The sequence below is a fragment of the Nilaparvata lugens genome, chromosome 3, assembly GCF_014356525.2.
Source record: "Nilaparvata lugens isolate BPH chromosome 3, ASM1435652v1, whole genome shotgun sequence".
NCBI classification, from domain to species: domain Eukaryota; kingdom Metazoa; phylum Arthropoda; class Insecta; order Hemiptera; family Delphacidae; genus Nilaparvata; species Nilaparvata lugens.
Window position 1 is genome coordinate 68088256 of NC_052506.1, and position 16139 is coordinate 68104394.

Consider the following 16139-nt stretch of genomic DNA (forward strand, 5'->3'; position numbering starts at 1 on the left):
TATCATTTTTCCTTCGCAACACTCAATCAACATATCCTTTTAGGTTATATTATTATTGCTTCTTGATCGTCAGTTTCGTCAAATATAGAGTCTGTAGATAGTTAGATTATATAGACTACCTTTCAAATTCAAAACATTAACTTGGTTGAATTAAATCACTTCACAAAATATTTCTTGGCAAATTGAATTTAAATTTATTATTCATGTCAGGTTATACGAATTCACGATAGCAGTATTAAAATTTCAAATGTTAATTTATCATGAGTACTCTGTTCAGTTTATCATCTGTCTTCATTTCTAGTTTCTTCTTCTTTTTCTTCAATTCTTCTTCATCGTTCATCGTTCTTCCTTTGAATGGAAAATGTCTGCATTGTAATTTGTGAATTGAAATCTTGAATTAATTTCTTAAATACTTTTTAAAATGTTGTCTAAAGCTGCAATTGGTATTGCAGCTGGAATATGTGGAACCATCTTTCTTGGCTATTGTGTATATTTTGATCAGAAAAGAAGAGGAGACCCTAACTTCAAGAGAAAATTGAAAGAGAGTGAGTAACTTGGGACATGGTTTATTATTAAACTAGAGTTTTTTTATAAGAAATTTACTAGAAACATATACAAAAGCCATAAGCTCTAAATCATTTTCAATCAATCAAGACACCAGCATTATATATTGTAATTCAACTTTATAAATAATTTTTTCATGATTTTGAAAAAAATCCATAACCTCTTGGCCTTTGTCATCAATGAAATCTAAAACTCAAATTGGAAAACTATAATGCTATTAAAAAGTTTGTTATGTTGTTAAAAGTTTCCATTTTCATTCTCATATTGTTATACATTTTCCTAGGATTCTGTTATAGAAATGATTGTTGTTTCTCAAATATATTCCTGTCAACATTGGCAGGATGTGCACAATATTAACGTTTTACGTTCTAGTAAATGAAATAATTTTTTACTGTTTACTGCATTTGATACACAATTAAATCTTCTGAATCCCATATCACAAATTTGTTCATCAAAAATAATATCAATTCGTTACATTCTACCTTCTTCATCCGTTACCCACACTTGTAGACCTCAAACAGCTCTCGATTCCTAGAGTTGTAGTGATGCACTTCAGTCCGAGTCAACATATTTTGTTAATTCTTCTTGGCGTACATGAGGCGGAGGAAGTGGCTGACTACTTTACCTTTAATACCTTCTGCTTCATCCATTACCCATACTTGTGGAATCGATGGAGTCATATAATTTCATTTCAATACACATAATAACACAACAAATGTAAAAATGGCAGATAAAACTGACAACTTAGAAAAAAATTCAAATCGTCAATCATAAATTCATCCACATTATAATATGCCTTATCACAAAGCAGATTCCTGACGGCTCTCTTGTAGACGGTCTCACCTAACTGCTTCACACCAGGAGGCAGCTTTTTAAGAATTTTAGTGCAGAAACTATAACTTTCCTGTGAACGGTGGAGACGTCTCCTGGGAGCATCCAGCAGCTCATGGTGCCTAGGGTTGTGGTAGTGAATGTCACTACGGGAAGCCAGAGTACGCTGTATCCTCTTGACATAGACCAAGCACATGAGGATGTAATAGCTGAAGATCGTCAGCACACCAAGGCGAGCAAAGATGGGCAAGATGGTCGCTGCCTGTTATGATTCTTACAGCCCTCTTTTGCAGCCTCAGGACATCAGAAGCCCCCGCCGAATGACCCCACAGGAGCTATTCATAGGTGATGTGGTAATGGAAGAGCGCGTGATACATCATTATAAGGTATTTCTCAGTCATCAGGCCCCCTCATCTTGAGCAGTAGAAAGCAAATGCGGGAAAGTCGGCTGGTTACCTGCTGTATATCACTGTTCCAGCTGAGTTTGCTGTCCAAGACAAATCCCAGCAGCTTCACTGGATTCTGAGGGTCACGCAGTTCTTGTGACAAGCTGCAGATGATCCTTTGTGTTTTGTCCTCATTCAGCTGGAATTGAATAGCCAGAAACAATGAAGTGGCAGATCGAAGATGCTCGGAAGATGCCTCGAAAACCCGCTCAAACTCAGCACCCGATGACAGTAGAGATGCATAATCCGCAAACATCAGAGAGCCAGAACCGTGGTCGTCGAGGTCATTTATCATGACTAGGAACAGTGTTGGCCCCCACCACCGATCACGGCCTTCTTTAGTGAGGAACACCAAAAGTCGCCGGAAGTGTCCACGAATCTGCACCACTGAAGGAGACAAGCAGAATCCTTCCAGAAAAGTATGAGCCCAAGATGGAAAGGGCTGAGTTTTAGACCATAAAAGCTCACCTTTCTAAAAAGAATGCCATGGTCCACAGAGTCCAAAGGCTCGGCTCAGATTACAAAGAGCAAGAGCAAGAGACTAACCATCCTCAAAGGCAGCATCAATCCGCTCAGCTACATGGTCCACTGCACCCATGTACTGTCAGAATACCCAGCCTAACAAAAATGGGCTTGCAATAAGCAAGATGTTTGCAGTAATGGTCCTGGTAGCCCGTTTTTGCAGCTTCAATTTGTCCACAACCTTGGCTGAATGACCCCACATAGGAGGTATGACAGTCGAGAAGTAAATGATACACAATGACTAGATATGCTTCTTTTACATGTCCCCTCAGCGTGAGCAAAAGAAAACAGATTCGGGACAGTATCTGATTACTTGCTGGTTGTGGCTGGCGCTCAACTGAGCTTTGAATCCAGGATAAAAAATTCCAGTTTCACAGTTTCCTGATCATGGGCAGACTTCGCGACAAATAGCAGCCTATTTTTTTGTTTTGCTCTCATTTAGCTGAATACAATTAACCAGGAACCATGAGCTTGAAGACCGTAGATACTCGCCGACCTCTCCAGCACCCGTTTTTCTTGATGAACTCTTCAAGTTGTGGTTTTAAGACTACTTCGACCATCTTTCCTAGGATTGGTGTCATGGATAATAGTGTGAAGCTGTTTAGGCTCTAGTGATCACCCTTCTTGTACACAGGAACGGTTCTTGAGCTCTTTGTCGTTAATAAACTTTTGAGCGCAACTGGAGTCAAAGCGCTAGTCTCTACTATATTATGTTGGAGCTGTGATAAACGATACTATATTGAGGTCTATGTTATAATGGCAGTAGAGAAAGATAGGAAAACAGAGTTGCCAATTCCAATTCCCACTACAAAATGCCCTGCTACTACCGTCTTTAGAGGATAGCTGATACCCGTTTATCTGATGATGTTATGTTAAATGTTCATTCTTGTTTAGAATAATCAATCATGTTTTATTCGTCAAGAAAATATATTTTTCAGTGGTTGAATAAATATTTAACCAAAACTATGAAAAATTTTGCTAATTAATTATATTGCTGCATTGTAACGATCTGGAACGTTGCGGAGCTAGAAAAGGATAGGGCGATCTGCTTTGTTGATTGATAGTCAAGGATTGCAACACCAATGTTAATCAAATGCTGGCATTATAATCTCACTATGCCTGCGATAAAAGTAGCGATGTAAAAGGGGAAGTTAGGTTTTGCTGTTGATTTGCAATATTTATGTATAAATCAAAAACTACCTATACTATACAGTCATTTTCTTAAAATGGTGCTACATCTGATATTTTCAATATTTATCACTATCACGTACACCATTAGCCTCAAGGACTTAAATAATTATCACAAAAGAACGAATACTACTAACATTAGATTAAGTAGGTTTCATGGACAACGAGATAGGCTACGTAATATTTAAAATTAAATGAAAAATATTAATTTAAAAGAATAAAAATTATAAATTAAAAAATACCTTTACCAGAATCAAACAGACTATTGCAAGCTATAGCCTATTATAAATTAATACTAGCCTAATAATGCTAATATCGAGGTATAAATATTTTTTGAAATTACATTAAATTTTTATGGTGATTTCCACCACTCTAGTCTCATAAAAACGTGTGCTATTAAACTATTAACATCCATATTTGGATCCTTGATACTAGCTGAGAAAATAGTCTGAGCTATTATCGCTGCTTAGGCCTATTGATGGTCAGGGCCCAAGAGAAATTTACAGCGAAGATCCAACAGGTATCAGGTAGTATCGCATTTGCTACCAATCATGGCACATGCATGAGAGCTATGAACTTTCAAGTAGTTATTTACGTTTACCATTTTTGTAGGGAGAAAAGCTAAGGAAATGGCGAATTCTAGGACTGGACCACGTACAAAATTACCTGACATGAAGGATCCAGAAGCAGTTCAATGCTTTTTCTTGAAACAAGTAAGTTATACAACATAACACATTGCTATCAATTTGTATTTTTTAATTAATAGTTTTGATTGATGATATCATTCATGAATTTTGATCAGTTGTCTACAGCATTGGTTCCAATGCTTGAATGTTGTTCAGAAGAATTGATCACTCTGTACAAATTGTCAATCACTATTGGTTTCAAAATAAATATGCTTAAATATTGATCAAAAAATTTGCCAACTCTGTACAAATTCTCTTCTTGCTGACGATTACCTGAATTGTGTGTATTCAGGTGTAACTTATGTCTTGTAACTTACCTGGGAATTACCGTAATAAATAAACTCCAGACAAAATAGAAATTGAAGGAAAAATTAACTTACTGATATAACGATGGCGGCTAAGTTTGCAACTCTGACATCCATAAATCAGGGCTATCAAGCTGACCAAATTAAACAAAGTATTACGTTTATGGACACAATATTGTAGTTTGTATTTTAATACTTTCTTCTGTCGCCCGATTCGATTGTGTGTGTTCCTATTGTTCTCATATGCTGTGTTGAACAACAATGATTAAAATCTGTTAATTGAATTGATTGTTGTAGATTCAAATGGGAGAGGAATTGCTAGGCCAAGGTGACATCGACACAGCGGTGGATTACCTGTGCAATGCGGTCATCGTGTGTGGCCAGCCCAATCAGCTGTTGCAAGTGCTGCAGCAGACTCTGCCCCACCAAGCGTTCACTCTACTTGCTCAGCGACTACCATCAGCCTACCGGGTGAGAGACAACAAATTGTAAACCATGTTCCTGTGTTTGTTGAAAAATTTCCTTGATGTTTTAAATCTGAGTGATATTTGAGATAATAATTGAATAAATTACTGTGGCTGTGAAAATTGCATTTTTGATTGAAATTCAAAAGTAATATATAAATAATGAAGTTATTTATTATATCGATTATTTTAAAGTACTAAAATCTTAATATTGAAGCATCCATCAAGAGGGACTACCGGATATACAGGTGATTTGTTCTTAGAAAAAGAAGTAGATGAAAATTGATGGAAGGTAGGCCTACTTACTTCTTTATAAATATACTGTACAACTCATATTCAAGATATTTTTTTCAAATTATTTATGGATAATTTCTCTTTAATAGCTTGATCGATTTGCAAATTTCAGATACATGTCGTTATTCATTATTTGTTTTAAAAATGACAATAAGGGACATTAGTATTGTGTACAATGTGAATGAAGATCTATTTGAAATGTTTAATTACTGAAATTAAATGTTTAATTGAATAAAAAAATTACCGCAATACCTCAATTTTAAAAGAAAATCTTTAAATGGAGCTTAGTGAATTTTTCGCATCTACGTGGAGTAAGTAAACAACTAAACTGTGTTTTTGAAAACTATTACATGGAAAATATTCACTGAAACCTTGTGTTTGTCCGACCTCATTTTTTATTGATGAAGTTTCTTGTATGGTTCTCAAGATATTTTCTATTGTAGCACTTTCTAAGGGCTTCGAGAGGAATATTGTCAATACAAGATACAGTTTTACAAATTTGAAATAAACTAAGACATGATCTATAAACAATCAATATAAAATGCCTCTAATTAGCTCTTGACATTTCTTGGCATCGTCAGATTTATTATCAATGCAATCACGGTATCATCACAGAACGTGACTAATATTCTGACTATGTATTCCAGTACATAGTTGGCATTATTATTTGTGAAAATTAATTTCCCTTTACCCAACATTGATTCATATGAAAACCTGGCGAGAAATAGTTTACGTTCCTTATAAATATAACAAACCAAGCGTTTGTTACTGAGGGAGTGGATATTGTATATTGATCTATAGCACATTATTTTCACAATAATAACTATGCACCCTCTTTTATTGATACATCCCCCGTGGCATCTGGTCCCTGCTTGATTGCAATCTGAATGAATAATATTCAATTTGCCATGGCTAAATTGTACTTGAAATGTGTTTTTCAGAGGGTAGGCATGGCTGAAGCATCAGCGGCGGCTCCTCAAATGGCTGAAGAAGACGTTGAATAAGATTTTTCTATTAATTTAGTAGAATGTTTGTAGATATATCAAAGAAAATGATAGAACTCTGAGTTTGTCGTTGAGCATAGTCAAAAAGAAAAGTTCAAAATAATTACTATTGTATTAGGGCGTAAGATCGTAAACATTGTTAAATCACCAATCATAAAATTGTCTCTCATAAAATGTCCTGAAACATCAACAATTTTTATTTAAATCACATTCCGCTCTCTCAAATCAATTTTTCGTTTTTGTTTTGCGATTAACTCACATGTCTGTAATGTGAATCTCATAAATAAAAACCTCTATTGTTTTGCCTGGAAGAGTAATGTAACTCATTGAATGCTGTGAAAATGAGAATGTTAGTAGGAATTGAACTTCAGTTTGCAAATACAGCCTTATAATAAACATTAAGTGATTCGCGTTACATAGAAAATTTACACTAGAGTGTAAAGAATCTGTTCAACGTGTAATTCAGCATGGAACCAGATTAAATCGTATGGTCTTCATTTTCTATGGACTTTAATAGATTTCTCATAAGACCAAACGATTATTTTACTAAGGTTCTGGTTCAGCAAATATAAGTTTGTATGTACTGTGAGCAATATTTTGTACTTCTCATTAAAACATAGAATGTATGATTTTTCTGATCGTACTGTATTAGCTACCTTATGGTCACTGCCCAAAAATTCAATCATGATCAGTGTAATCATACTGTAATTGCTGCTTTATTAAGCATTAGGCTGATGTCTAATATTTGATTCATGGTTGTAGAATTAATTTATCCTAATTGTTGTAATATTTATCTACCGTTGCTTTTGAATCTAACTTGTATGGTTGATAGAAGTGTGATTGAATGTGAAAATATTTTCAATAAATTGAGATTTATTAGTAAACATTGATTCATTCATGCTATATCCTTGTTTTTACGCAATGTCAGTCTACAGAATAAAGGCCAAGTTTGTATTTTGATCTAGTTCTGGCTCGATGCCTTTTGATTGAATGACGCTGCACATCTAAAAGTATTCTTTTTAGAAAGAGATCCGATATAGCGATCTCACTAATCATGCTTCTCTGTCACACGATACAAAGCGAGGCTTTATTCTTTGTATTGTAGCAGTAGCTTTGATAAAGAACACTTGAGGCAAATGCCAAATTAGCTCAACAATAATTCTTTAGTGTAAAAATCGCATTTCCTAGTAGTTATAGCCAAAGCTAGTGACAACTATTTACTGAATCTATTTTGCTGCTATGCTATACCATTGTTGAAACATCGCTTCTTTACGGTATTCTATTTGCATTCTAATGATAGAATTTGCAGAACAATTATGTATTGATTTTTTTATTTGTTGAATAAGTTTTAGGATAGGAATGCAAATTTCCTGCTAGGAATGCTAGCTCGTGTGAGCACAATGAATTATTAATGTCCATTTCTACAATATTGTAGGTCAGAAAGACTCGTTACAAAGAATTTGAAAAGTTAGCAACTAATAATTAATCATTTAAAATAATTAAAAGTAATTATCTGTAAGCGATTAAACTCTGAATTGAACTGGCTAATTGTACATGACGAATTATATAGAATGTGATATTGAAAGTCACTCCTTGTAATGGCCTTAGTAATTGGCCATAGTAACAATGTAATTTCAAAATTGTTTCAAACAATATTTCATGTTGATCTGTTAATACATCCAGTTTTTTATCTATCTCTGATGGGTTGTGTGGCAGAGAGGACCTGGAGTCCCAACTCTTACCTAATAAAGGTATATAATCATTCAATCATACTAAATTCAGGTGCATTTTTTGATCAAATATTTCTCTTATAAAAAAAAACATCCACGGAACACAGTGCCCTTCAACACTATAAAAAACGCAAAACTAGGCCTACATCAAGCTGAAAATGCACAGGAAAATTTCAAAGATACACACCAAAATTGAGAATACTATGTATTTCAGTTCTTTACTACATGCATAATGCCTGATGAATGTTCTGTTTTACATAGATATCCTTTCATAAATTCAGTTTTACTGTAGTTAATATTTCATTCAATTTTGAAGCACAGCAACTTTATAAATTTCAATTTGCCAACAGCGAAACATAACATAAACATCAACTTTGCAAAATTGAAATAACAAGGAGAAATCGAACAAGTGAGACGTAGCCACGCTACTCTTAATCAACAATATTGCACTGTACACAAGTGGTGATGTGATGGAAATCGTGAACATTTTTCAATTCTTATGCAGATCTATAGTATCTTTGGCACACAATAAATGCATTAATTGACTTCAAGTGGTGAAAAACAAGATTGATGGAGAATTTCCCGTCAAACTATGATATTCTTTGCAAATAAAATAATTGTGGTCTGAAGTTTGTACACAGAAATATCAACAGCATGGTAAAAGAGCAATCTATATGCTAAACAAGAGTTATAAATCAAATATCGGTAGTACAGGGTAATTAAAAGAATGCAGTATGAGTACTAACACTGATGTCTTGGCTATTTAGAGGAAAATTCAACAACCAATAATTGGATGGTAATGTAAACAAAATATTCTACAGTGATAATATACAAATAAAATTATAATGGAAACTTTTTATTATCAGCTCTGATGAGGTACCTATTCTCGAGAAAGTGAATGATGATGATCTGCTGATGATCTAGAAAGCTGATAAATAAAAATAACTGACGATAATACAGAACAGGATCTATAAACAATGACTACACCCAATTAAGTTACATTTTGTGGATAATATGGTGACTTCAAAATATTCAACTAAATACGGTACTATGACACAATTTATATATAATGAATAACTTACAAACTATACATTGATGAGCATGATTCAACTTAATCTAATCAATAATAAATAAATATTTTACAAAACTTCTTTATAAGTTTCAGTTAAGAAAGAGACGTGTGAAGAAAATTGATTGCTACCAACAGAGGGTTTGAGAATAAATAATAATAGATTAATGAAAGTAATAATACTAAGGAACTTTGGTATGTGATGATTGAGAGCCTTCAGGTAGTTGAAGTGAGGTAAAAAACATAATACACTATCCAAAATTATATAAATATCAACAAAAAATGTGGCATTATTACAGTAGTTCTTAACATTCTTATAAGCCAGATAGAGAAGGCAAACTTAATGAAGTTGCAGATGCATAAAAAAGAACCAAAATTAAAACAAACAAGTTATAAAGCAGTAATAAACACAAAACTCGACGAATCCAGGCAGTTGAGAACATACATAGCGTCTCCAGTGTTCATGTGGGTACATAACAATCTACTGAGAAAATGAAATAAAAATTCACTGGGAAGAAGCAATTATCTTCTATTGATTGTAAATAAATGAAATTTGAAACAAATAAGTGCACATCTCAATTTGAAGATATTAGAATCGATTCCAGTAATCTACAATTCAAGGATAATTTATTATCTTTCAGCTGGCACATTAGCTGTAAACGAAAAAATGCAAAAACAATCAGTATTTCTTCAGTGCTGAGGATAACAATATAAGACTATACTTATTATTGGCTATCGTAACTATAAAGTTTTATCTTGTGCTTTGTGAATGTCTTGTGTCCTAGAAACACATAATAAACAGGAACCTCATTTGTAAAAGGATACTATCCGGTTGAAAAAAGGTTTACGCTCTTAGGACACCAAAACCTAAACTTAATTAATAACTTCTTTACTTCTTGGAATGAACTAATTTCTGAACCAATGTCAATGAAAATCAATTTATTAAAAAAATTCGATGTATTCATTCCTAAGTCTTCATAATACAAACACGATTTCAACTCGTAAATTCAAGGAGTTTGTTGGTTCCACAAATGTCACGAACAAATTTTCTCTGCACACATGCACATAATTTATATAAATCTTCAGTTACTTTTATTTTAAACATTACAAAACACACAAAAATCCTCAATTCCATATTATGTTCTTGTGCAAAGCTATTACATAAATTTATACTATTTATCAAATTGGAAATATTTAATTACAACCTTTAGTTGGACTAAGTTGCAAGAACAGACTGTAGCAGTTTTATAATATAAGTAATCACTCACTCCATAAATAATATTCATTAATGATTAATGGACATTTTTGTTCATGGAATATGTATTATGCACATACCTTGTAACAAAAAATACACTGAGCAGAATAAAAAATTTCATAATAGAAAATGAGCCGCCATCAAAGTACCAAACGAGCTGCCATAAAGTATTGAGAATCAATATCTGTACATTTTCAATTTTAGAAAACTTAGTATTTCAAAATTTGTAAATCTAAATTTCCAAACTATCGATATTATTTGCTTGGTTAGAATATTCAAAGTAATTTATCCTGATTTAAGATGTTATAATATAAAGTGAGAAACAAAAGATGATAACTGGGTTAGTAAGTTCTTTCGAAATATTATTAAGTGTCACTGGACTACCAAATACACATTTGCATGAATATTGTCATGGATGGATTGGCCAATAATTATTGTTGAAACATTAATGTGAAGAAGATTGTTAGTTTTTTATAATTATTATTCAAAGAAAATCCTAATTAAATGCCATAAATCACCCCTAAGACTTCTGCTAATGCAATTATTGACAACAGGGTTAACAGCTAGATGGAAATTCGATGAGAGCTACTATCCAAAAATTCTGGATAGCAGCGCTCATTTTATAAGAAGCCATAACGGCCAACCAGTCTACAGATGGAATTAAATTAGAAATTTAATCTTTAATTTAATTCCATCTGTTAGTTTTTATTCTACTGTAAAATTTTAACATCTCTCATTTGAAAATTATTTCAGCTAAATAGATTATCATTGATTGTGCACTGTGATAGGGGTGCTTTTGACAATAAGAGTGACCCAATCTACTTTTTTATGTGAATAAAAGAATAAGATGAAGTAATTTTTAGCTGAATTCTAGATTATAATGATGGAATTGGGATTTTGATCCTGATAGACTTTGAAGTTTTACAGGAATGAAAGAGGCTTTAGAAATTGAGCTCTCAATCATGCTGCTTCAGACTTGAAATACGCTTGAAGAATTTAATAAAATTTGAATAACTTCAAAGTTTTTCAGTGTGAGAAAATTATGAAACTTTCAGATGTGCTGTTCGGAGGTTGTCTACTTTGATAATAGATAAAAAAACTTGTGTGCTGTTTTGTTATAAAAAAGCTACATGAAATAGATACATTGTCCATGAGCAATATTATATGCTATTATTAATGAACAATATAGCAATAATATTATTGAAGGTCAGATTATTTTTAATCTTGAAAAAGATTCAACAAGAAATTAAATTATAAAGAAGCGAAATTAAATAAACTAGCACTTCCAAATAATCAAATAAAATGTTCTTCACATTTGGCACCATTTATAATGACATAGCCTAATTGTTTGATCAATGATACACAGTGAACAGCGACCATCGAAAATGTTCTAATCGGCCCTAACTAATGTAAAAATACAATATTTCATCTAAAAATCCAGAACGAACATAGCAACCTATTCGACTATTTCCTCACTCAAATAAATTTCATTATATAGATATCTAAAAAATCTGTACATAAAAATTGTATTGGTAACAATATAGCACACACATCATCCATACAATTTTAGCTGCATTGTGTTGAAGTAACATATCAATAATTTGTGATCAAAGCACCAAATATTTTATAGAATAACAGTCTCTTTTTAGCATCAACAAAATATCGAAATAATACAGAAAACATTTAGTGCACTCGTTTTCCAAGAATAAAGCACAGTAAAGTAATAATTATCGTAAATCATTGATTAATATTTGATTTTTCGTTTTCGACTGGCTAATATGCCATTATATTATCTATAATATATTCAAACTAAATTGATAACAAGTTGTCAACAGCTTACTGAAAGTCCTCCTCGTCGAACAGAACTTCATCAAGTACTGAAATAGAAATGAATTAAATTAATATTACAAATAGTATGAAAAACTCATGAAGGCTTTTCTAGTTATTTCACAAGAAATTATTCTTCGCAAGATGTAGTCTAAAACAGTAAAGGTCTCGCTATCCTGTATTACCCTACATTTGAAAAACCTTTTCCATCCTCAACCACTGATTTAGTTCTTAACTATAGCTATTGAACAAGAAAATAGTTTCGGTTGTTAAAAGATATTATCTAGTAAAATAATTGTACCAGAAGTTTCGTTATTTCAATGTATTAGTTTTTAAAAGATAATTTCAAGTTTTTTCAGTATGTATCACATACTACTCTGCATTACAACCAAAAAGTATGTTGATGATTGTATATGGTTGAATAATTTATTGAACGTTAAGACCTCTTTAGTACTTTTCATAGTTTATTTCAATTGACGATACTAGAAGTTATTTGAACAATAGAATCAAGCAGTCACTAGTTTCCACTCACTAGGTTCTAGTTTTTATTCTATCTAGTGATTAGTTCTTGCTATACAAATACTATTATACAGCTGACTCGAATCCAAGCATTTGCTTGAACTAGCAATTGCTAGCCTTTATTCGGATGTTACCTTTGATCATGGACTCTATCCTCTTGAGGTTGCGCAGGGTGGTAGAGAGCTCGCGCGAAGGACTCTTGACTTGGGGTGAGCAGGGCTCACTCGCCTCCAGCTGCTCGATCTCTGCACTCAGCTGGTGAGCCTTCGGGCTGTCCTCGTCGTACAGGTATCTGTTCCCCAACAACACTTCATTTACACACATTTTAAAATACAACCTCATACAATAAACAATACGTCGATTGAATTAAAACTAGAAAAGGAAGTCACAAGGAACTAGTCATTGGTTCCAGTGACAAGGAGCTAGTAATTGGTTCAAGTGACAAGGAACTAGTCATTGGTTCCAGCTGTAAAAATAAGATTATACAGCTGACTTGAATGTTAGCATTTGCTCGAAGATAACTTGGAACCAAGGTCTATTCATAGACCTTGCTTAGAACTAGCAATATTGCTACCGTTTATTTAATTATTGCTACCTGTTAAATTGATAAATTTGGTTAGGCTGCTTCATCAGACAAGTGAATAGACTCATTTATTGGAAATCTTAAAATGACTGTTTTACAAAATATTACAATGTAAAGTGAGCAGCAGGACTTGAAAAATAAAAATCTGAATGCCCTTTTTTAAAATTGTTAAAATTTAAACAATTTCTATTTCCTATTTCTATTCAAGAGTAGCCCTAACGAAAAACGATAATTTTTCAACTGTAAAAGAGTTGACAATAGAATATTTAATCAATTATTAGCTAAGAATTAGAAAACGAGTGTCTCTGAAAAATATCTTGCTAACATAACCAGATAAAGGCTAATAATTCAACGGATTCTTTAATATAACTTCTAGAGTAACAGTTGCGGCAGTGAATCGGGCGATTTGGTAACCCTGCAAACAGTATATTTTTCTCGTGGTAGGAGAACGTAGCTATCACCATTGTGTAGCTCCTGCCTTACCATATTGATTTACATATAAAGGTGTGTACAGATATACGCGCCTCCAACACGCTCCCCGCACTCGCACCGCAATCGCTCCGATCATGAACGTTACGCGAGATGTTACGCAAGGGTCCGATTGAGGTTCGGAATATGTTCGATCCGCTCTTTTCTTATTGTTGACTTCGCTACAACCTAACCTCACAAATGTGAAACGTTTAATCCAGCTGATCGGGTGACAAAACTAAATAAAATATTCTGACCAGGGAATTACTGAGTAGCCTAATAATACATTATGTTTATATAATAAATTTATAATGAATATTATGATTATTTCATTTATTTTAATGTTTTATTATAAAAGGTAATGTCTGTCAATGTTTCAAAAGGTGAAAAGCTTGATTGGGAGTTCAGCTTCTTTCTTTTAAATGCTAATATGCCGGTACCTATTATTATAAATGCTTTTATAACTTTATATATTATTTAATTTGATAATAATTTATTAATTTTGATAATTTCATTTGCTGACACAGAGATCGTAACTATTAACAAACATTACAAACAAACACGTTGACCACGCATGCGCAACTATTGGTTAGTTCGACTTTGGAGCTTGCCAAGCTCGACCTCTGTTACACGCTCTTTTCGCGTTCCACTCTTGCTCCCCGGTCGATCATCAATCGCTCTGCTCAAGTGACGTTCCATTGCGGAGCAGAGCGAAAGTCTGTACGCACCTTAAGGCACTAGTGAAGCCACAGTGAATACACGAAAAATCGTCACAAATAGTTTCAGTCAAAGTGTGGTGTGCAATCTCATCAAGGGACCAGTAGGCTAACTAAATCTCTTGAAGTGTGGCACCATATTATTGGAAAAAACATGTTTTGGTAATTATGATTACGAGGTAATTGAGGTTGTTGAAAGTTATTCAACATATTAGCATAGAGCAGAGTATTCACTGAATATTTTTGTCCTCAATAAAATATGGTCGTAGAATAGCCCTTGATGAAACAGTGATTTTGGCACTGTGAAGAGAATTTTTTGTATCCTCTGTGGATTTTCTGATGCTCAATACGTGAATGATGAGACTAGAGCTACAATATAACGGTGGAGCAGTGTTTCCCTGCCACGACAATTATAGACTATTTTTGCAGTGTTACATTTGCAGTAGAGAAACATTTGTTTAATTACCAATGAAGGTATCAACTTGAGAACTTAATACAGTATTGAATAACATCACAATGAACTCAACTATTCAAGATATTTATATAATGGAACTCAACTATTATATATTTGGCAATATAGATAGCCTAAATATGCATATTAACCTTAATTTCTTCAGAAGACCGCAAGATCCTATTTTCAATTTAGCTGAAAGCCCAGATAGAGCCGAGATCACCAGGTTGTCCACGCCCTGAAAATTAAAGTTCAATTAATTTCAATCTAAAATGATAATCGAAGAAAAAACGCTTTTTAATTTTTGAATGTCCTAGCATTATCAATGGAAATGTTGCAATCATATTGGATTTGTGGATCATATAGATATAAGTGCTTGTCTATACTAGTCATATACGTATTGCTAGTGTGTGTAGACTATCTATTTTAATGAATTTCACTTTTTCAAAAGTTCACTTACATTCATACATTTGGATAACTGAAAACAAATATTGATTGTTTGATTGAATATTGATTGAATTAAAGCAACTTATTTTTTATTGCGAATATGCTTAAAAATTTTTGATACCAGTTTGTGTTAAAACAGAGGAAAATATACAAGAAAGCTTAAAACGAGTTGAAGCTAAACTTTCAAAAAAGTATAACTTGATATAATTAAAAAATTATCTGGGGCTAAATCGAATGAATCATTGAATAAAGTTTTTCGATTATTTTTTACTTTCCTTACCCTATTACCATAGGTAAGGAAAGTATTGTTTTCCGAAAAAAATTAAGGTACCCCAATTTCTAAATTGCTATACGTTTCAAGGTCCCCTGAGTCCAAAAAATTGGTTTTTGGGCATTGGTCTGTATGTGTGTGTGTGTGTGTGTGTGTGTGTGTGTGTGTTGTGTGTGTGTGTGTGTGGTGTGTGTGTGTGTGTGTGTGTGTGTTATGTGCGTCTGTGTACACGATATCTCATCAACCAATTAACGGAATGATTTGAAATTTGGAACGTGAGGTCCTTACAATATAAGGATCCGACACGAACAATTTCAATCAAATGCAATTCAAGATGGCGGCTAAAATGGCGAAAATGTTGTAAAAAACAGGATTTTTTGCGATTTTCTCGAAAACGGCTCCAACGATTTTGATCAAATTTATACATGAAATAGTCATTGATGAGCTCTATCAACTGCCACGAGTCCCATATCTGTAAACATTCCAGAAGTTCCACCCC

The 16139-nt window shown here is 33.3% G+C and overlaps 2 protein-coding genes across 3 annotated transcripts in view; one reads left to right on the forward strand and one right to left on the reverse strand.

Annotated features, from left to right (window-relative positions):
* The first annotated feature begins 8 nt into the window (after nt 1–8).
* LOC111062634 (mitochondrial import receptor subunit TOM20 homolog) lies at nt 9–7188 on the forward strand. The gene is made up of 4 exons (XM_039424387.1): nt 9–545; nt 4164–4264; nt 4840–5013; nt 6242–7188. The coding sequence occupies exons 1-4, from the start codon at nt 422–424 to the stop codon at nt 6302–6304; spliced, it is 462 nt and encodes a 153-aa protein (XP_039280321.1). The 5' UTR covers nt 9–421; the 3' UTR covers nt 6305–7188.
* Nucleotides 7189–8225: 1037 nt separating this feature from the next.
* Nucleotides 8226–16139, reverse strand: part of LOC111049868 (flocculation protein FLO11) — a 61318-nt gene continuing 53404 nt past the window's right edge. For both annotated transcript variants that reach the window (XM_039424382.1, XM_039424383.1), the window contains 3 exons: nt 15075–15160; nt 12839–12996; nt 8226–12235 (listed from right to left, as the gene is read on the reverse strand). In XM_039424382.1, the coding sequence (XP_039280316.1) occupies nt 12195–12235; nt 12839–12996; nt 15075–15160 (285 nt within the window). In that variant the 3' untranslated portion in view covers nt 8226–12194. The remainder of the gene's footprint in view (nt 12236–12838; nt 12997–15074; nt 15161–16139) is intronic.

What these genes read in the sequence shown, in the direction of transcription:
- LOC111062634 (XM_039424387.1), top strand. Translation starts at nt 422, where the DNA reads ATGTTGTCTAAAGCTGCAATTGGTATTGCAGCTGGAATATGTGGAACC. An exon ending in AATGCTTTTTCTTGAAACAA is followed by an intron (nt 4,265 to 4,839) that starts GTAAGTTATACA and finishes TGATTGTTGTAG; the next exon opens with ATTCAAATGGGAGAGGAATT. An exon ending in GACTACCATCAGCCTACCGG is followed by an intron (nt 5,014 to 6,241) that starts GTGAGAGACAAC and finishes TGTGTTTTTCAG; the next exon opens with AGGGTAGGCATGGCTGAAGC.